Below are 23,040 nucleotides of genomic sequence, written 5' to 3'. Positions count from 1 at the left end.
ACGTAACCTAACCTAACGTAACCTAACGTAACCTAACCTAACCTAACGTAACCTAACCTAACCTAACCCAACCTAACCTAACCAAACCTAACCTAACCCAACTAAACCCAACCTAACCTAATCTAACCTAACCTAACCTAACCTAACCAAACCTAACCTAACCTTACCTAACCTAACCTAACGACGGTTGCAAGCGCTTTCACATTAGATATCGCAGTTCCCGACTTGTAATGGTGAGAAACACTGCATCTCACTAAGTGACATTGTTTAATGCGGTTTTACGACGGTTTATATCTTAACCTAACCTAACAATCGCACTTGTATCTAAAAACGCTCTATTACACTGTTACGTTCACATTGAAGATATTTGCATGACCTCACAGTTTTTCTCCAACTTATTACAGTACAGAACGCTGTATATCGCTAAATGACATCATTCTTTAAGGTTTCACGATGCTTGCATGCGCTTTAACGAAAATATCACATTATAGCAGTTTCGCACTTGTAACGATACAACACGCAGTATCTGGCTTGTTCATGCCGTTTTGTGTGCTTTCACAATATTTCACCTATCGCAGTTTCGTAGTCGCAATAAAACAACACTATCTCGTTAGATGACGTCGTTTTTGGTGGTTTCACGACGCTACCTAGCTTAAACTAACCTAACCTAACCTAACCTTCGCACTTCTATCGTTAGAAAACGTTTTAATCGCAACTTTACAATGTTTTTTTCAAGATTACGACAGTTTCATGCGCTTTCACATTTGATATCGTAGTTCCCGACTTGTAATGTTGAAAAACACTACATCTCACTAAGTGACATTGTTTAATGCGGTTTTACGACGGTTGATATCTCAACCTAACCTAACATTCGCACTTGTATCTAAATACGCTCAATTACACTGTTTCGTTCAAAATTACGATATTTGCTTGACCTCACAGTTTCTCACCAACTTATTACAGTACAGAACGCTGTATCTCGCTAAATGACATCGTTCTTTAAGGTTTCACGATACTTGCATGCGCTTTAACGAGAATATCACAATTAAGCAGTTTCGCACTTGTAACGGCACAAGACGCAGTATCTGGCTAGTTCATGCCATTTTGTGTGCTTTCACAATATTTCACCTATCGCAGTTTCGTACGCGCAATAAAACAACACTATCTCGTTAGATGACATCGTTTTTGGTGGTTTCACGACGCTACGTAGCTCAAACTAACCTAACCTTCGCACTTCTATCGTTAGAAAACGTTTTATTCGCTACTTTACAATGCTCTCTACAACATTACGACAGTTTCATGCGCTTTCACAATAGATATTTGCTCCCGACTTGTGATGGTGAAAAACACTGCATCTCACTTAGTGACATTGTTTCGTGCGGTTTTACGACGGTTCATATCTTAACCTAACCTAACGTTCGCACTTGTATCTAAAAACGCTCTATTACACTGTTTCGTTCACATTTAGGATATTTGCATGACCTCACAGTTTTTCTCCAACTTTTTACAGTACAGAACGCTGTATATCGCTAAATGACATCATTCTCTAAGGTTTCACGATGCTTGCATGCGCTTTAACGAGAATATCACAACTTAGCAGTTTCTCACTTGTAACGGTACAACACGCAGTATTTGGCTTGTTCATGCCGTTTTGTGTGCTTTGACAACATTTCACCTATTGCAGTTTCGTACATGAAATAAAACAATTATATCTCGTTAGATGACATCCTTTTTGGTGGTTTCACGACGCTACCTAGCTTAAACTAACATAATTCAACCTAACATAACCTTCGCACTTCTATCGTTAGAAAACGTTTTACTCGCTACTTTACAATGCTCTCTACAACATTACGACGGTTTCATGCGCTTTCACATTAGATATCGCAGTTCCCGACTTGTAATGGTGAAAAACACTGCATCTCACAAAGTGACATTGTTTAATGCGCTTTTACGACGGTTCATATTTTAACCTAACCTAACATTCAAGCGTGTATCTCAAAACGCTCTATTACACTGTTTCGTTCACAATTACGATATTTGCATGACCTCACAGTTTTTCACCAACTTATTTCAGTACAGAACGCTGTCTCTCGCTAAATGACATCATTCTTTAAGGTTTCACGATGCTTGCATGCGCTTTAACGAGAATATCACAACATAGCAGTTTCGCACTTGTAACGGTACAACACGCAGTATTTGGCTTGATCATGCCGTTTTGTGTGCTTTCACAACATTTTACCTATCGCAGTTTCGTACTCGCAATAAAACAACACTATCTCGTTAGATGACGTCGTTTTTGGTGGTTTCACGACGCTACCTAGCTTAAACTAACATAACTCAACCTAACATTACCTTCGCACTTCTATTGTTAGAAAACGTTTTACTCGCTACTTTACATTGCTTTCTACAACATTACGACGGTTTCAAGCGCTTTCACATTAGATATCGCAGTTCCCGACTTGTAATGGTGAAAAACACTGCATCTCACTAAGTGACATTGTTTAATGCGGTTTTATGACGGTTCATATCTTAACCTAACCTAACATTCGCACTTGTATTGAAAAACGCTCTATTACACTGTTTCGTTCACAATTACGATATTTGCATAACCTCACAGTTTTTCACCAACTTATTGCAGTACAGAACGCTGTATCTCGCTAAATGACATCGATCTTTAAGGTTTCACGATGCTTGCATGCACTTTACCGAGAATATCACATTATAGCAGTTTCGCACTTGTAACGGTACAACACGCAGTATCTGGCTTGTTCATGCCGTTTTGTGTACTTTCACAACATTTCACCTATTGCAGTTTCGTACATGCAATAAAACAACACTATCTCGTTAGATGACGTCGTTTTTGGTGGTTTCACGACGCTACCTAGCTTAAACTAACATAACTCAACCTAACATAACCTTCGCACTTCTATCGTTAGAAAACGTTTTACTCGCTACTTTACATTGCTTTCTACAACATTACGATGGTTTCAAGCGCTTTCACATTAGATATCGCAGTTCCCAACTTGTAAAGGTGAAAAACACTGCATCTCACTAAGTGACATTGTTTGTTGCGGTTTTACGACGGTTCATACCTTAACCTAACGTAACCTAACCTAACCTAACCTTACCTAACCTAACCTAACCTAACCCCACCCAACCCAACCTAACCTAACCTAAACTGACCTGACCCAACCTAACCTAACCTAACCTAACCTAACCAAATCTAACCCAACGTAACCCAACCCAACCTAACCTAACCTAAGCTAACCTAACCTAACCTAACCAAACCTAACCTAACCTAACCTAACCTAACCTAACGTAACCTAACCTAACCTATTCTAACGTAACCTAACCTAACCTAACATAGCCTAACGTAACCTAACCTAACCTAACCTAACCCAACGTAACCTAACCTAACCTAACCCAACCTAACCCAACCCAACGCAACCCAACAACACCCAACCCAACCTAACCTCACCTAACCTTACCTAACCTAACCAAATTATCCTAACCTAACATAACCAAACCTAACGTAACCTAACCTAACGTAACCTAACGTAACCTAACCTAACCTAACCCAACCTAACCTAACCTAACCTAACCTAACCCAACTCAACCCAACCTAACCTAATCTAACCTAACCTAACCTAACCTAACCTAACCTAACCTAACCTAACGACGGTTTCATGCGCTTTCACATTAGATATCGCAGTTCCCGACTTGTAATGGTGAAAAACACTGCATCTCACAAAGTGACAGTGTTTAATGCGGTTTTACGACGGTTCATATCTTAACCTAACCTAACATTCGCACTTGTATCTCAAAACGCTCTATTACACTGTTTCGTTCACAATTACGATATTTGATGGTTACAAATAAGCAGCGCACAACGTTTTACAAAAGAGAGACGATAGGGACACCGCTGCACTCTCAACTAGTTTATTTCGTAAAAGACCTTGGTTATTATACAACAAGACGGTGTACCACGTGCTACAATGACAACGTATTTTCTAAAAAGCCAACTTCGCAATCGCTCAAAGTAATCGATGCTTGGCTTATACAGTAATCTTTTCTTTTTGCGATGTGGAAGGCCTCGATCACTTCCCTTGTCATCTTATCTCTGTGGCTGGCAAGAATTTTAGTCTCAGAGAACAGCGGGGAGCAGCCACATTCCAAGCAATGCCGTCTTAAGTGCGAGTAGGCATTATTAGCTAATGCTCTCTTGTGCTCCGTTAACCTTGTATTTATGCACCGGCCCGTTTGACCGATGTACATTTTCCCACATGACATGAGCAAACAGTAAACCACCGCGGTTCTGCACTCAACAAATGAAACAATGTGCTTAACAGAGCACCGACACCTATCCTTTTTTGTCAATCGCTTTCTATCTAGCCTAGCGCATATCTTTCTTAGTTTGTTAGGTGCAGAAAAAACAACTTGTAATCCATACCGGCTGCCTACATTCTTTAGATTATGTGATATACTGTGCGCATAGGGTATGGAGACACATTTCTTTTTCTTTTCTTCATAACTCCTCTCAATTTGAGGCTGCTCCAAAGATATATTCTTGCGCACAAGATGAACCAACTTCTGTGCGGTTCTGCGCAGAACATGCTCTTCGTAACCCGCACTAGCCAATCTATCTACTTGTCTGATGAAGCTATCATTAACTTTGTGGGGACAAGATTTGGCCAAGGCAGCGCGGAGACAAGAGAAGGCTATGCCATTCTTAACTGTCTTTGAATGCCCGGAATAATAGCTGAGCAGGGGCTTCTCAGATCGTGGGCTATATAACCAGCAAACATGGTCTGGCTTACGTGATAACAATAAGTCCAAGAACTGAAGCTGACCTTCCCGTGGCACTTCCCACGTAAACTCTAGGCCTTCGCTGCAGTCCCTGAAAACATTTAAGATATCTACTATAGCCCTGTCAAGTACAGTGTGTTCTACAAAAATTAGGTAATCGTCAACATATCTAAATATGGTCTTTGCAAGGCCCTTTAGGTTGGCTTCAATTTTTTTGTTCACGTAACCCAAGAAAATGTTGCTAAGTATCGGGGCCACCTTCGAACCAATGCATATTCCCGATCTTTGTAGGTACAACTCATCATGCCATTTGATGAAAGTAGACCTTAAGTAAAAAGACAATAATTCGAGGAAAGCTCCTACTGAAATGCCGCATTTGTTAACAAATTCGATTTCATCATTATCATCAGTAATGCACTTTCTAACAACTGTCAATAAAGGACCATGTGGAATGTTGTAGTACAAATCCTGAACATCAACACTAAAAAAATTGCAAGTACCAGGGTTTGAGGTTGTCAAGAAGGCAACCAACGCCTCCGAGTTCGGTACACAGAAAGGATCCGATACCTTAAGGCTAACTAGCTGCTCTTGAAGAAAGGTAGAAAGATTAAGTTGCCATGAGTCCCTTTCCGATACAATACACCTAAACGGAACGTCAGGCTTGTGAGTTTTTGCTGCAAAAAACAACTCCAGGTGCAAATTTATCGCACGTTTCACAGTAGAAGCAAGCTTTTCCAGATTGTGGTTCAAAAGTAGCGCGACAGCTTCTTCCTTGACTTTGCTAGCTTTCTTGTTAACAGGAACAAAATTCTTTTTAACTGCCGATAACGCCTTTGTTTGGAAAAGCCCATCAGGTAAAATAACAAAGCAACCCTCCTTGTCAGAGGTCAGAAAACGCAAATTGTTGCTAATGCCAAAGTCCACCAAAGTTCTTACGTGCTGTTGCTTCCCGCTTGTGGTTGACGTCCTCTTTAGAACATCCACGCATTCCGTGATGAAGCGTGGGCGCTCTTCTTCTAACACACGACGAGCAAGGTTCTTGGTGAGCGCCACTTTCTCCGGTGGGGTAAAGGACGGTTCAAAGCAGAACTTTGGTCCTAATCCGAGAATCTTCTTGTAGTCTTTAGGAATGGCACAGTCTCCCAAGGTGATGACTTTTCCATCCGTTGGCTTGGGTTTTTTTTTTTTTTTTTGGCCTAGGTAAGTGTGGCCGGCTGTTGTCCCATAACCTTACCTAGGCCAAAAAAACCCAAGCCAACGGATGGAAAAGTCATCACCTTGGGAGACTGTGCCATTCCTAAAGACTACAAGAAGATTCTCGGATTAGGACCAAAGTTCTGCTTTGAACCGTCCTTTACCCCACCGGAGAAAGTGGCGCTCACCAAGAACCTTGCTCGTCGTGTGTTAGAAGAAGAGCGCCCACGCTTCATCACGGAATGCGTGGATGTTCTAAAGAGGACGTCAACCACAAGCGGGAAGCAACAGCACGTAAGAACTTTGGTGGACTTTGGCATTAGCAACAATTTGCGTTTTCTGACCTCTGACAAGGAGGGTTGCTTTGTTATTTTACCTGATGGGCTTTTCCAAACAAAGGCGTTATCGGCAGTTAAAAAGAATTTTGTTCCTGTTAACAAGAAAGCTAGCAAAGTCAAGGAAGAAGCTGTCGCGCTACTTTTGAACCACAATCTGGAAAAGCTTGCTTCTACTGTGAAACGTGCGATAAATTTGCACCTGGAGTTGTTTTTTGCAGCAAAAACTCACAAGCCTGACGTTCCGTTTAGGTGTATTGTATCGGAAAGGGACTCATGGCAACTTAATCTTTCTACCTTTCTTCAAGAGCAGCTAGTTAGCCTTAAGGTATCGGATCCTTTCTGTGTACCGAACTCGGAGGCGTTGGTTGCCTTCTTGACAACCTCAAACCCTGGTACTTGCAATTTTTTTAGTGTTGATGTTCAGGATTTGTACTACAACATTCCACATGGTCCTTTATTGACAGTTGTTAGAAAGTGCATTACTGATGATAATGATGAAATCGAATTTGTTAACAAATGCGGCATTTCAGTAGGAGCTTTCCTCGAATTATTGTCTTTTTACTTAAGGTCTACTTTCATCAAATGGCATGATGAGTTGTACCTACAAAGATCGGGAATATGCATTGGTTCGAAGGTGGCCCCGATACTTAGCAACATTTTCTTGGGTTACGTGAACAAAAAAATTGAAGCCAACATAAAGGGCCTTGCAAAGACCATATTTAGATATGTTGACGATTACCTAATTTTTGTAGAACACACTGTACTTGACAGGGCTATAGTAGATATCTTAAATGTTTTCAGGGACTGCAGCGAAGGCCTAGAGTTTACGTGGGAAGTGCCACGGGAAGGTCAGCTTCAGTTCTTGGACTTATTGTTATCACGTAAGCCAGACCATGTTTGCTGGTTATATAGCCCACGATCTGAGAAGCCCCTGCTCAGCTATTATTCCGGGCATTCAAAGACAGTTAAGAATGGCATAGCCTTCTCTTGTCTCCGCGCTGCCTTGGCCAAATCTTGTCCCCACAAAGTTAATGATAGCTTCATCAGACAAGTAGATAGATTGGCTAGTGCGGGTTACGAAGAGCATGTTCTGCGCAGAACCGCACAGAAGTTGGTTCATCTTGTGCGCAAGAATATATCTTTGGAGCAGCCTCAAATTGAGAGGAGTTATGAAGAAAAGAAAAAGAAATGTGTCTCCATACCCTATGCGCACAGTATATCACATAATCTAAAGAATGTAGGCAGCCGGTATGGATTACAAGTTGTTTTTTCTGCACCTAACAAACTAGGAAAGATATGCGCTAGGCTAGATAGAAAGCGATTGACAAAAAAGGATAGGTGTCGGTGCTCTGTTAAGCACATTGTTTCATTTGTTGAGTGCAGAACCGCGGTGGTTTACTGTTTGCTCATGTCATGTGGGAAAATGTACATCGGTCAAACGGGCCGGTGCATAAATACAAGGTTAACGGAGCACAAGAGAGCATTAGCTAATAATGCCTACTCGCACTTAAGACGGCATTGCTTGGAATGTGGCTGCTCCCCGCTGTTCTCTGAGACTAAAATTCTTGCCAGCCACAGAGATAAGATGACAAGGGAAGTGATCGAGGCCTTCCACATCGCAAAAAGAAAAGATTACTGTATAAGCCAAGCATCGATTACTTTGAGCGATTGCGAAGTTGGCTTTTTAGAAAATACGTTGTCATTGTAGCACGTGGTACACCGTCTTGTTGTATAATAACCAAGGTCTTTTACGAAATAAACTAGTTGAGAGTGCAGCGGTGTCCCTATCGTCTCTCTTTTGTAAAACGTTGTGCGCTGCTTATTTGTAACCATGAACTATCACCAACTCGCCCAACTTTCGGTTTTACTGTACGATATTTGCATGACCTCACAGTTTTTCACCAACTTATTACAGTACAGAACGCTGTCTCTCGCTAAATGACATCATTCTTTAAGGTTTCACGATGCTTGCATGCGCTTTAACGAGAATATCAGAACATAGCAGTTTCGCACTTGTAACGGTACAACACGCAGTATTTGGCTTGTTCATGCCGTTTTGTGTGCTTTCACAACATTTTACCTATCGCAGTTTCGTACTCGCAATAAAAAACACTATCTCGTTAGATGACGTCATTTTTGGTGGTTTCACGGTGCTACCTAGCTTAAACTAACATAACTCAACCTAACATAACCTTCGCACTTCTATCGTTAGAAAACGTTTTACTCGCTACTTTACATTGCTTTCGACAACATTACGACGGTTTCAAGCGCTTTCACATTAGATATCGCAGTTCCCAACTTGTAAAGGTGAAAAACACTGCATCTCACTAACCCAGGCAGCACGCCGCCGTTGGACCAATCTTGGACCAACATCGGCTAACATCGGCACCGACGTCGGGCCGACGTCGGAAGTGCAACTTCTTCCAATGTCGGGCCGACGTTCAAGCCAATGATGGGCCGACGTTTTGCCGATGTTTTAGCCAGTATGCAACCAACATTGGGCCGACGAAGGCCCATCGTATTGCCGACAAAGCTGCCAATGTTCGGCCAACATCGGGCCATATTTCAGCCAATCACATGCCATTTTTACGCCGATGTTTGCTGCACGACGAATATTGGCTACGGATGTACGACCGACATTGGACCAATCCAGGGCCACATTGCAGCCAATCGAATGCCGTTATTACACCGATGTTTCCTGCACGACGAATATTGGCTACTGATTGGCTTGCCATTATGTAACCATTATTAGTAGGGAATTTTTCTTACCGAAAGATTTAAACAATATGACTCGATGACCCGCTCTTGTAGCTTTGCAGCCCTGTATACTTGGGGCAACAGAAAATTGAATGCCGAGAACTGAAAGCAGTTACTCGATCTATTTCATCTTTTATACCTCATTCCCTTTGCTAACACTAGAAGTGTAGTTTATTTTTTTACCAATTTATCTTTTGCAATAGCGAGTGCTTTATTTGGTACTGGTATTTGGTACAGCAGATCGAAAAAAGTCGTTAGGAAGTAAATGCTGAAAGCGTATGTCCCCCACTTGCAATCCCCACATATGTCCCCCACATGGTAATCGATAATATTCATAGTTTAGAGCATTTTTTTGTAACTAAAACATGGTGATGGTGCTTCCGAATCAGCATAAGCTAGCCGAACAGTGCACCACCGACAGTCTGCAGACTATTTATTCTTGGTCTTTTTTATTTATTTGGTACAACAAAAAATGTATACATTGAAAAATATATATACACAACTAAAAAAGGCCCGCTCTACTGCAGGTCAGGTTGCGTTGGGGACACAGTGACAGTGGTGCTGTCAAGGCCCTGGCTGCTGTGGCTGGGCAGGAAGCCAGCTGCCACGAGCAGCCGATAATCTGCACTCTGAGAGTGGGGATCATCGGGCTGCTCCACAACAAATGTTTCTCTGAAGCGCCGCTTCCTGCCCCCACAGCGATCACCAGACCCTGGTAGCCACCTCTTAATAAAGTTGAGGGCCTCCGCCTGGTCGCACCCTGCTTTTTGGCAGATGACATCTGCATACAAGAACAGAAATACCATAGTACACATGAAGCACTGCAGTACAGAGAATACACAAGGGTACACACACATAAAACAATGAACAAGTCTAACCTGTCACTAATCTACAGAGCCTCAGGTTCACAAAGGCCCTTTTCCCTTTTCTGCCATGAAGGCTGTACAGCACTTGCACGTCATGTGCCAATACAGCCTTCATGGCATTCACACCAATTTCTCGGAGGCCACGTCCCCCAATCTGCAGGAGGTGCTTGCGCTGTAAAAAAATGCAAGAAGCATAGATGGAGTAAACGCAACAGCACATCGAAATGTTTTCATGATAAAAATCTGCAAGAAGAGGACACTGAAAACAACAACTTGAATATTTGGGCATCATAACATTTCATTGTTTTTTTACGCTAACTTCAACTCACTTGACCTAAAATGGTTTCCACATCAGCCCTCTCACACTCAGTGTGAGAACCTTTCAGAGTCCTTCTCTGAATGCAGTTTCGCTGTTATGAAATCAAATACAACACTGTTATAACCCTTAATAAATATTGATTCTAGCTATGAAATAGTATAATTACTTTGCACAGTGCTCAAATTCCAATACACGTTTCTTCGAGGTTACAATGTCTTTGCCTGAATGTTGACCAGGAGTAGCTTCTACACGTGAAAAACGATAAAATATGTGGAATTCAAAAAGAAGCTTGGACATGTTTTTAATCAATGCATTGTAAGCAAAGCACAACAAGATAAATGAACATGATCAAGGCGTACTAAGAGGCAACCTTAGAGCGACCAAATCTTGGTCATAGATGAAACTGATAGAAAAATAAAGGTCGCACTAGATGGTCGCACCATTTGCTGTTTATATTTTTCTGTGATAGCCAACAAAGAGGCATGTCGCTATAGAAATCTCATCACAATAAACAAAGGTGCATTTTTCTTCACACTGCGAAATTGGGTGCATGTTAGATTTTTAAAAAAGTAAGAAATCGGCTAATACAAGGCAGGGTGAACTGTAGCTCAAAGTAGAGAGAGCCGCAGCGGACACGAAATAGGGTGATAAATTAACAAAATTACTGAATGTCTGTTTTAAGCAGGCTATTGCTAGTCACTGCCCATCAAACACACGATGCCGCCTACATCGTCTGCTAGCTTAGGACAGTTCACTCGGACTTCACAGACTATAGTAAATACAGTCAAATCTCATTAATTCCAACACACTTAATTCGAACTGACGCTGTGCTCCTATCAAAGCTATACCGCGCTCCGAAAATGCTCTCAGCACCCCGCCCAATCCTGCGGTGGCACTTCAGACACCTCATCGCTGTGCTTGAAGAAGAAAATGAAGAAAAGGAAAGAAAAGACTGCGGTGGAATGTTTGCCAAATGCCAATCTGCGACATTCCTGTGCCACGCTTCGGCTTTTTCCGTCCCTGCCACGTAGAGACCCTTCTCCACTTAACACTGCGCATGAAGAGAAAGAGGGGAGAAAAAGCTGTCGCAGAGAGTTGGCTCTCTCATGCCAATCTGCAATGCGCCGGTGTCACGCTTCCCTGTTTTCCGTCCCTGCTATGTAGAGACTCTTCTCCTTTCAACACCGCGCATGAAGAGAGAAAAAAAAAAGCTGCCGCGGAGTGCTTCTCTCTCGAATGCCGATCTGCTTTTCTCCAGGTGGAGACGCTCCTCCATTCTCGTCATGTGCTGGCCACGCTCCGGCTGCAGCGCAGATGGTAACAGTGGAAACACAGTTGTCTTCGAAGAGTGTCAGCACTGGACATTGCCGCGCGCAACTTCTTTTGCCAGGAGAATACTGAAGCCGAAGTACAAATGCTTTGCAAACTGCACGCAAGACTTGTTGACTCGTTGCAAGGCCAACGTGTACAGACATGTATTGACTACTCTAATTAATGATGGATGTCCTGTAATTTGTGAATAAAACTCCATGCACATGCATCACTGCATGGTGAGCCCTCCGCTCGTTTACCGTATTTACTCTATTCTACCGCGCCCTCGATTGTAACGCGCGCCCAATTTCCACGACAAAAAAAAAAACAAAAAAAACTAAGACATCGGTTGCAACGCGCACCCTTTTTTCTCGTTGGCCCGCTTGATCACACCACTCGCGAAAACGACTCTTTTTGAGAGCGTCTTCCGTTTAAATATGAAGTACGGGGGAAGCTTATGCCTATCTGACGTGCAACAGAGCCTTGCTGTCACTCTAGTTTTACCGTGGCCCGATGTCAGTACACAAACTTGCTTCGCCCCCTTCTCCTAGACGGTTGTGGTGCCAGGCATGTCGAAGTAAAGAGGCGTGTGATCGGCATTCCCGATTTGCCAAAGCAGGTAGCCGTTGTTGTGCCGCAAGTTTAGGAGGAACCTCTGAAGACTCTGAAGCTTTTCTTCGTACTCCTCCGGCAACTTCCGGCAAATGCCCGTTCGCCTTCGGAGGGAAAAGCCTTTTCTCTTCATAAAGTTCGTTAGCCAGCACCTGCTCACTTTAAAATGGCTCTGCATTAGCCCTTTTTCTAAGGCTAACTGCATAGCCTGCATTTGGAGCAGTTCTGTCGTCACGGGCCGCTGTGCCGCTCACTGCTTAATCACATACTCGCCGAGCAGCTCTTCAATTTGTGGAAACCGACCCTGCTGTGGTCCACTGAAGCCTTTGCGTGAATCTTTGCTGTCGACAATTTTCTGCTTTTGTTTCCGCCAGTACCACACGCACGTTTCGGGAACTTCGAATGACCGCGATGCGGCCCGATTTCTGTCCGTTCCGGCACACGCGACGACTTTTCTTTTAGAAGCAGCATGGTGGTGCACTCGTCGAGTTTTTGGAGTCGGCCCTACCATGCCGTCGATGCTAATGTACTACAAGATGACGAACTGCTCAGCACACGTATGAAGTGCCGCGAATGGGAAACACATAGGCAGAAATGACCGACGCGCCATGTCGACGCACGTAGGGGGCGGCCATTTTGTAAGTGGCGATGGCAATAGAACGACCATATTCATTTTTTTTGTCGTACTCGATTCTAACGCACATGCGATTTATGAACTCTCTTAACCGGAAAAAAGGTGAGTGTTAGATTCAAGTAATTACGGTAACTCATTATTTTGAACTTCTTTTAATTTGAACAAATTTTCTGGCCTCTTTGAGTACGAATTATTCATATTCGACTGTAGTACAGTGGCTCATGAGATAACCTGACTAGTTTGTTTCCCGAAACACAGTATCTTAAAGCAGTACTAAATTTCTGCATGTTACATAGGCATATTAAAAATCAAGAAATATATACCAAAGCCACAGCCACAGCTTTACTCTGCACAGCTGCCTCTGCTGCCTCCACTTCTCCAATTGTACCAGCAGGCAGCCGGGGAAGGTCAGAGGAGCGCTGTGCTGGCTGGGCGTGCTGAGGCACGGACAAGAGCCGTACCTCGTGCTTCAGCTGTCGCACCTCCTGCAGAACCTCTTTGTTGCTGCCGGATGCCAAGTTGGATCTGCAGGATCCGTAGCAATAGAGCTGAAACATACAAGAGTACATACCATATTTACTCGCACAATTTGCATCCTCACATAATTTGCTCACCAGTATAATTAGCCAGCCTGCTTTACTACAAGAAACTTTTTGCTCGCATACTTTGCCCTCCCCAACCAGCCCGAGCCACCTTGCCAGCACACACACAGACACATTTGACTTCATGATGCTCTGGTCAGGCACATCTCTTGTCGAGCAGGCGAGTGCAGTCTTACACAAAATGGACTGAGTGCAAGGTCCCTCCTTCCATGAACTTTTATGCTTTCCCTAGAATATCGAACTTGAAAACCGAAACCTGTTTATGTGTAGTCCGAAATGCCTAAAGGTTTGCCTCCTATCTTCCCACCTCTTCCACGGCAAGAATGTATTCCCGAGACACAGCACAGATGTTGAACGCGTGCAAGGACCTGTCACATCAACTAGATGAGGCAGGTGTTCGCACTCTTTTTTTTTTTTTCGGTTTCGCCATCTGGCCATTGCGTTTTTACCGTTCCTTGTGATAGGCTACAATAATTATATACGAGGCAGATTGCTGTTATAAAGCTTACCGAAGAAAACTGAAACCGTGCTACCGCTAAGCACATCAGCGTGGAGTTCTTCGACATGCAATATTCGGTATGGGAGCCAGCAGAAGAGTGCGTTGAATAAGACTTAGCATAGAAGCTTGGGTGTGTTGGTTAGATATCGGAGGGAACACAACGCAATAGAAGACTGGGACAAGGAATGGACACACACACACATGAAGGGCGACACACACAGCACTGTGTTGGCATCGCGCTTCCTTGTCTGCATCTTACTTTACGTTGGGTTCCCGACAATTATTGGAGAGTACTTATGTTCTCTGGTATAACCCTGTCATGGGAACTGGTTTTTGTGAGCACTGTTCGGAAGAACTTCAAGAAAATGGGGGCATTTGAACAGGCTTAGCAAACAAATGACCATCCGCTTTGAGACAGCTGTGACAGCGCCTGCAACATATATTCCCAGTTGAGCTTTTAGGCCAGCGATTCATACTAGCTTCGCACATGACCGGATTGACAAAACAAGTACACATAATACGCGAATATATACCGCATTTGACTCTGTAGCTTTGATGAACCAGGCAGATACACAAATTTATCCAAAACTCCATTGATTCTGTTGCAAAATTATTCAACAAACAAATTGCGATGTTATCCATGTTACTATACGATTGTGGCACTTTACCATTGCAGCTTTCCAGGAGGCACACATAGTGCAGCACCACTCGCAGTTAATTGTATGCAGTAGGTTGCTCACAGCAATTGACTGCATGCAATGGTGAACATCTTGCCTGCTTGCACCGCTGTTTCAGCATGCTGGCTGCTTCCCATACGGCTATCAATTGATGTTCACAAAATTGGGAAGATGAAGAAAGACTACACAGTGCCCTCTGGCCACCCTATACTCCAAACCTCCAGCCAACAAACAAACAAAAGAAACAGAAGTATGCAAATGAATATTATTCCTAATGCAGCTGGAATGGAGTGTAGTTTTCACCAATTCTGTGTGTTAAGTCAATATGGGGTGAGTTAACTCCATCAAGTAGCTTTTCTCATAACAGTGTTCACTCTATTGTAACACAAGGAGTGACTTCATAGCATCTAGAAGGAAAAATAGAATCTTCAGTATTTGATAGAAATGTGAGGCTCTACCTTAAAACAACAATAATCTGGAAAAAGAACTCATTACTTTCGAAAAAAAAAAAGGTAGCACAGTTGATCCCCTTTACAAGAGACACTGATGTAACAGACAAACGGGGATAAGAGGCACCAGTGTGCAGGCTGACATTTGGCCCATCATGCATCAGGCACTCCGTAGATGCGCCTGTGCAGCCGGGAGCCCTGCAGTCAAGCATGCTGAGCAAGACTGTTGACCACTGTACAATGACACATTGCCACAAAATTTCAAAACTTCATTTCACAGACTTCTGCGAAAGCTTCTTACACTCTTGCATAATTTTTGCACAAGCTTCTCTCATTCTTGCGTGATTTTCGTCAGAACATATAAGTGTTGGAAGTTGTATGTCCCCAAAAACTTGCACAATACAAATAGCATACATTAAAGTCTATCACTTAATACGTGCATAGTGTAACAATGAAAGGAAACTCACGCATGGTTTGCTCCGAGCCTTCCACGTGCGATGCCTCCTTGAGCCTTGGAGAGCACTGTACAGCTAGAGCAAAGTAGCATCAATCCAGTGTTAATGGCAGGTTAACAAGACAACAAAACTAACCCCCATATTCATAAACGCTCCCCGACTCGACTTTCACCCTTCACTTGACAGCGTTGAGCACTGTGCCGCTGCTCGTTTGAAAGCCACGCTGCGCTACTCGAGAATCACAGCAGATTATTGCTGACATGCAGCAATTTTCTCTGCTTAGAGACGGCGCTCCCATCAGCCATCTCAAGTGAAGGTGAAGCGTTGAGTGGAGGGACGTTCTAGAATACGGGGGTAAGATTGGTTGCAAGAACACTACAATAGACACACTTGATTTTTACACTTCATCTATATTGTACAGCTACACACATTCTGCATCCTTATAATGCAACATATACATACAGGCTTATAAAGTAAACACTGTAGGCTGCTCAAATAACACCTACACAAAAAATTACCCAAAAGTGGCCATGCGCAAAGTACTTTTATTTGAAACTCACAAAACTTTTGTGGTGATGGAGAATAAATAAGACAGGTTACGCTTGGAGGCACATGAGACCTTCGCAGCTTTCATAAAGTACAAAAAACAATATGGTATGTATGTGTGTATGTACGCATGAAGCTTCAGCCTTTACATACGGTTTCTTGAAAGAATCGACTATGAATTTTATGGCACCTGTGTCCTTCAGCGCAATTGAAAGCCTGCTGATCAGTGTGTGCAATTGTGGAATAGTTACATGGAAAATGGCGTGAAACACCTAAAATCAAATTTTTCTAGCTAGGAAATATGCAGCTGTGTATACACAACACACGCTGCAAACAGTGGGAGGTGACCACAAGAGTGATTTGAGTGTAAGCAACAGTATTCCGCATTCATGCACCCCGCCATTTTCAACTGTTGCCCAAAAGCAGCACCACTTCAGCGTGCTACTTTTTTTTTTTTACATCATAAACAGCACGGAATACAGCGAGGATGAAAACAACATATGCAATTAAATTTTGAGCATTATTTATGGTGCACATGATTGATTGATTGATATGTGGGGTTTAACGTCCCAAAACCACTATATGATTATGATAGACACCGTAGTGGAGGGCTCCGGAAATTTAGACCACCTGGGGTTCTTTAACGTGCACCTAAATCTGAGCACACGGGCCTACAACATTCCCGCCTCCATCGGAAATGCAGCCGCCGCAGCCGGGATTCGAACCAGCGCCCTGCGGGTCAGCAGCCAAGTACCTTAGCCACTAGACCACCGCGGCGGGGATGGTGCGCATGAAAAAAAAATAGCCTTTGTACAACGACGAATGCATAATTTGCCTTCACGGACCTTCTGTTAGGCTGCACCACATACAGATTTTTTGTGGCTTTCAAAAGAGATTTGAAAAAAAAATAATAACCGTGTTTACTCTCGTCATGAGCGCACTCACTAAGTCACCCTCATTTCAGTCGCCAAAATTTTGAATTTTTTTTTCTTCCACATATTAAACACACACCTTACGTTCATCCGCTGAAGTCCCACGGGCTCCCCCCCCCCCCTTGCCGCCTTCGCTCGCTGCCACGTGCCATTTTATTTTTGTTTCTATTTGTTCACGGAACGTCCCCTGTCTTCTTTAATTATCTCTTGTAACATGTGTGGCATTATCTTGTTCCCGAGGTGCCACAGGTGCTCTGCTATGTAGATGCACCATTAAACTAGTATTTTTGATCAACTGTGCATTTCTGATGTTTACCTTGCAATTACGTAAAACTGGCATGCTTCTTGATCTACGATACACATGTGGCTTGTCTCACTTTGAAGGAAAAGTTAGCATACAATGGTGTAAATGCTTAGAATTTGAAATATTAAGGCAGCAGCACACCGGAGATGATCATATGGTAAAGAAACAAGTGCTGCCTTATCCGTCAATAAATTTTGCGAGCTAAAAAAAGTACAAAAGCACAGCGAGGCTATGATGTGGTTCAACCTGTGGATTCGCTTCATTTATCACGCCATATGATGAAGCTTCCTTTGGTAAAACTGCTCAGATAAGAAAAAAAGTTTGCTGTCCAATACAGCATCTATACAAAGTGTGCACATGCATCTCGCAGCGCCTTTTCGTCACTTCCGAAATGCGCCACCAACATGCCCAGGCACCAACCGAATCTATTGCCTACAACTGCCATGTTGTCTCCTCGTGCTTGCGCCCGTTTAGTTTTGCCTCACGATGCAAGTTTGAGAAATTATGACCTGCTAGTGAGGCAAGTTGATTTAGTAGTCCACGCAGAGGGAGCAGGGCTTAGGGTGTTCCTTCGCTGAAAGTTATAACCTAAAATTGAGAACGCACATTCCGATTTTCCTAAAAGTACCAGCGTATTTGGCTGGTGCAGATTAACAAAAGCTATTTGAAGAAACTTTGCAATATTTGCATCTTCAGGTGCAACTTCATTACGGGTAAGTGCCATAGCCAAGTATTTACCTGCAAACAGATATAGCTTACCAAGATACTGTACATAGAAACTTGTCCGCAGTTAAAATCATGATGGCGAGGAAGGCGGTTAAAATCGTGATGGTGATCGCGGAGATTTGGTATTGCACTGAAACAAACTATAAAGAATGGGAAACAATATTAGTTCACTTTGAAGTATAGCCGATCGGTTCAAGTTGGGCGTCAGGATTTTTTTTTATTAGTCAATTATTTCTATACACGGTCTCTATCATGTTCAGTGACTCCACTGTACATTAGCGTACAACAAAAGCAAAATACAAAGTGAAAAGTGTGTTAAAGCATACGCGAAAAATAAAGTGATGACTGGCATTACTGCGGCACACACCACACAAAGTCGCTATCTGCCTTGTATAATATTTTCCTCGACTATTTCCACAAATTGCAATCAAAGAGGCTCAAGCTCAACATCAGCACTGTTTAAAACACTTGGGGGGGGGGGGGCATTGCTACTTTGGTGGCTTAGGCCGTGACAATATATTCATAATATTATATCTCTTGTAAAATTGCCTAGCTCTGCACGACTAGTTTTCGATAGGAGCAGCTGCGCTTCGCACATCCACTCTTAAAATTGCGGCTCGAGAGATTTTGAGCTTTCACTTGTTTTTGGGCCAGGCAATTTGTAGTGAAAGCAAGATAATAGGCCCTCATAGGTTGTGGCGGGCAGCCGGTGTACGCCGTGGCTGGTATATGCGGGCAGCCGGTGTACGCCGTGGCTGGTATATGTGTCGCACATCTTGATTATCTGGTCTTGTATCGAGTGAACGAGCGAGGCCTTCCTCATCCAATGAGCTCGTTAAAGTAAGACAACAAAAAACCACAATGCTTCCACATCGTTCACAGCAACAGATGACAAGCCCCCAACAAACCGCACTGCAGCACGTGAACTGCCGTAGGTACCCAGGGAGTTACCCGGGCATGGCGGGAGAGGGCGACAACGGCAGAAGTGACATCACAAGAACACTATGTATAAAGGGGACATTTAAAGACTTTTTTCCCATTTTTGAACTTCGTGCACTGTTCTGTCACAATTTATAGCTCAGAATAGTTGTATTTTGAAAAGGGCACTAATTTATAAGCCCAATGGTTCAAGGATGGGTGCATTTAGGGGGCCCATTGTACGTTTTACTTATGCCCTTTAAGAACATGCTTACAGGGCCAAAGTCCTGTTTCAGAAAGATCACGCTAGTGCGTGGCCAGCAGTCCGTCAAGCATTAGTGCTGGTGAGATTTGGAAATGCAGCGCATGAGCATCCTCATCTGCTACTTCTCTGCTCATGCTCTCGGGGCTTACTTGCGAGGCACGGTCCTTCGCACTTTTCATTTTCACACTGTAAATCAACTGATACCAACTCTGCCTTCCATTATTTAATAAACCAATATTTCATGGTCATGAGGACGAGCTTAAAATGTTTGCTACATCAGACCTGAACAGCATTTTGAGTCATCGAAACTTGCTAGTTGCAGCGAGCATTATGCGAAAAATATGATGTGCTTTACGGTGACAACTTGCAAAACACTGCAGCAACGATTAAAATCATGCATTTTTTGTGCTCACAGGAAATCCCTGAAGCAGGAGGCACTGGGCTAGATAAATTGCACAGCTAAAATACGGATGCGCTTTCCAATGCTGTGATGCGTACATGCGGAGAAATGGCAGACAAAACTGGGCGCACCCCGATTCTATGCGCATGCGTCCCATTCACAAGCATCGCTGCCAGTTAGCACCAGATGGCTCACTGTCCATGAGCTCGCTTGTTTCCTGTAACAGTGGACCATACGGTACACCTATTTAAAAACGAGGATAGAATGTATATAATGCAGCATCTGATGAAGCCATGATGATGTGTTGCTGATGAAATCTGGAACTCTAGTTAGTACCCTTATTGTTAACCAGCCGACCGACTAGCAAAAAGATTTGCGACTGAAATGATGGCATCTACACCTGCCCTTAAAGGGACACTGAACAAAGTTTTTGCCGCCGAGATTTTCAGCCAAAGCAAAAGATTGGGCCATGAAATTCATAGACAATAATAATTTCAAGCAGAAACTACGAAAACATACTGAATTTAATGAGCCTTTTACAAAATGCCGCGTCTAGCTCTTAGACACGGCGTTTTCTAAAAGGTCGCGACATTTATTTTTCAAGTTGTTTTTTTTTTGTTATTCAAGACAAATCTACGGTGCATTGTTCACAGAAAACAAAATTGCCTCGGTAAGATTTCTTTGCGAGCAGCTTACTAATTTTAAGGCAGGCGCGTTGATTCGTGAACTGAAGGATGCGAGTGATCAATCTTGCCTGCTAGTGGCTAGGCGACAAAGGCTTTACCTCATGTCCTGGTGTAGCTAAGTCACGCAAATAGAGCAGAAAATGTGCATTATCATTTATTTCACCTAAATATCACACGTATGTGACTTATTGCCGGTGACAGGTAATCAGGATGAAGTCGACAAGTTGCAAATCTGAACAAGAATTCACTCGAATGAAAAACCAACCTATACTCACGTGCACGGTGAAGTCGAACACGTCGTCCGTCAATGTTGTCGCTGATGCCCGAAGGAAAAGAGAAGAGGACAAGCGACGGGGTCGTCTCTTTCTATAAAGTCGGCGGAACTGCCAGAACGGCCAACACAAAAGGCATCGGGTTGACATTCCTCCATCTGGGCATCAGTCGCTCCACCCGGGCATGCAGCTGCTACTGGTTCTGCTATTATCCTCTTCCCCGTGCCTCTTCCCGACATTGCAGTGTTGCTGCCATACTCGCGAACCTTTTTAAATTAAAGCACGCAATCATGTATTATCGTGCGCCATACTAAACTTCAAAACAGTGCGCCGGTACATGAGATCACGAAGCGCGGTCCACGCCATCACAAGAGCAATTAGAGAAATGAAACAAAGAAAACAAAAATGTATAAAATATTTTGTCTCAATACGATCCGCAATCCAGTTTCCTGCAGCGGCTTTTGGCTCTGTATGGACGGCCAAGCCAGTGCCAAGCCAAGCTTGCGTCCCTGATCAGCTGTTTGTTTCCATCGAGAGTTCAACAGTGAACTGGCAATTTGTTTAGATGATATTGCTAAAGGGCTTGAAATTAAATATTTCTCTACGTACTACTGCTGTACTTTTCCTCTCTGTTTCCTGATCACAGTGATGAGATTGAGGAGATTACAATTTAGAAAACAGCAAGTGCAGCTCAAGCATTGCTAGTATCGCTGTTTCGGTAATAAAATGTTACAAAGATTTTGCCCCGCGACCTGCTTGCCGTGTTCGAGCACCCAGTAGAAATTTACGGGGCCGCGTTTGAAAGAGTTGAATAAAATTGCAATATTACGAAAGAAAGGCTCCGAAGCAATATCGCATTTTATCAGGCCTACACCTCCCACACCTAGACGAGTAAAACTCGTCGATGTTGTCTTGCAAAGCTGTGTATATATTTAAAACACATTCTTTAGCCCACGATGAATTGTTCTCTCGTGTGGCTTCTCCATTTGGTACTGTCATGTTAACTTAAAAAGGCAACTTTCCATATTTAGTCTCTTTAAATGTTGCAAAAGCTTGACACGTGGTGTGTATGCCATACTGATAATTCTCCTCGTAACCTGGGTCCGCCTCTTTAAACAGCGTCGCATTTTATTGTTCGCAATTGTGTTTGTTTTATACTGTAAGCGAGCTGTGTGATTTCATCAGTATTCACGAGTGTTCCCTGACTATACAAACACGTGCGTCTTATTTGGTGTGGTGCACGTTTGTATGTAGCAAAAAATGTCATTTCGTCAGCGTGTGTCTGCATACACTTGCATGCCCTGCAGTACGTGTACATAATTAATGCAGTAAGGACTGCAATGCATAGCCTTGCATGGGACATATATTCCATGCACCCTCAGAGAAATGTTGTTTGTTATGAGCCTACTGTTTATCATTACATTTTTTTTTCGTTAAAGTTTCATCTCCATATAAAGCAGCTGTATACAGGCACGAGCTTCAGCAGCTTCCTCGTTGTTCCATTTTAAATAAAAACACCAAGCCTACCCGAATCAATGATCTGTTTGCTATCATTACTGTTATGTGTTCTACGATGTACACAAGGACAGTAGTATACAAAAAATAGGGAGCGAATTGAATGCCCTGCCTGCATGGCTGCGCTGTTTCACAAGATCAGGCGCTGCGCTGTGAAGCTTCCTACCGGCCTGCAGAAATTCAAGGGAGCGTACAATAGCGTGGTTCAAGAGGACTTGTGGGGAATACTAGACACACTGGGTGTAAAAGATGGAGTCACTAATCGTTTAAAGGAAATCTATAAAACTAACAAGGTAGTTAAAAAGTGGGAAAAACAGGTATCCAAGCCCACAGTGGTGAAACGTGGACTTAGGCAGGCGTGCCCACTGTCACCCTTCTTATTCATGATGTACCTGCAAGGATTAGAGGCCAAATTAGAGGCAAGGGGACTTGGCTTCACCCTCTCTTTAGTCAAACAAGGAAAACTCATTGATCAGGCACTACCAGCATTAACCTACGCAGATGATATAGTGCTAATGGCCGACAACAAGGAAGATTTGCAGAGGTTGATGGACATCTGCGGTAATGAGGGAGATAGGTTAGATTTTAGATTCAGTTAGAAAAAATCAGTAGTCATGATTTTTAATGATAACAGAGGTAGTGAGCTTAGAATACAGGAAGTCACGCTAGAGATAACAGATAAATACAAATAACTGGGCGTATGGATAAGCAATGGGACCGAGCACCTGAGGGAACACGAAATATGCGTGACGACTAAAGATAACAGGAATGCAGCAGTGATGAAAAATAGGGCACTGTGGAATTACAATAGGTATAATGTTGTGAGAGGAATATGGAAAGGGGTCATGGTTCCTGGGCTGACGTTCGGCAACACGGTCTTGTGCATGAGGTCAGAAGTTCAAGCAAGATTAGAAATTAGGCAACGTGAAATATTTAGGCTTGCTTTAGGAGCTCACG

The 23,040-nt window shown here is 43.2% G+C and overlaps 1 protein-coding gene across 1 annotated transcript; it reads right to left on the bottom strand.

The window, feature by feature from the left end:
- Positions 1–9,559: 9,559 nt before the first annotated feature.
- Positions 9,560–21,370, bottom strand: LOC142788470 (uncharacterized). The gene is made up of 5 exons (XM_075884960.1): positions 20,572–21,370; positions 15,532–15,594; positions 13,161–13,385; positions 9,974–10,133; positions 9,560–9,876 (listed from the first exon to the last, which is right to left on the bottom strand). Exons 1-5 carry the CDS (start codon positions 20,716–20,718, stop codon positions 9,614–9,616), a joined length of 858 nt encoding a protein of 285 aa, XP_075741075.1. The 5' UTR covers positions 20,719–21,370; the 3' UTR covers positions 9,560–9,613.
- Positions 21,371–23,040: the final 1,670 nt, after the last annotated feature.

The sequence above is a fragment of the Rhipicephalus microplus genome, unplaced genomic scaffold (assembly GCF_043290135.1).
Source record: "Rhipicephalus microplus isolate Deutch F79 unplaced genomic scaffold, USDA_Rmic scaffold_60, whole genome shotgun sequence".
NCBI lineage: Eukaryota > Metazoa > Arthropoda > Arachnida > Ixodida > Ixodidae > Rhipicephalus > Rhipicephalus microplus.
This window is presented reverse-complemented; position numbering and strand designations above follow the sequence as displayed.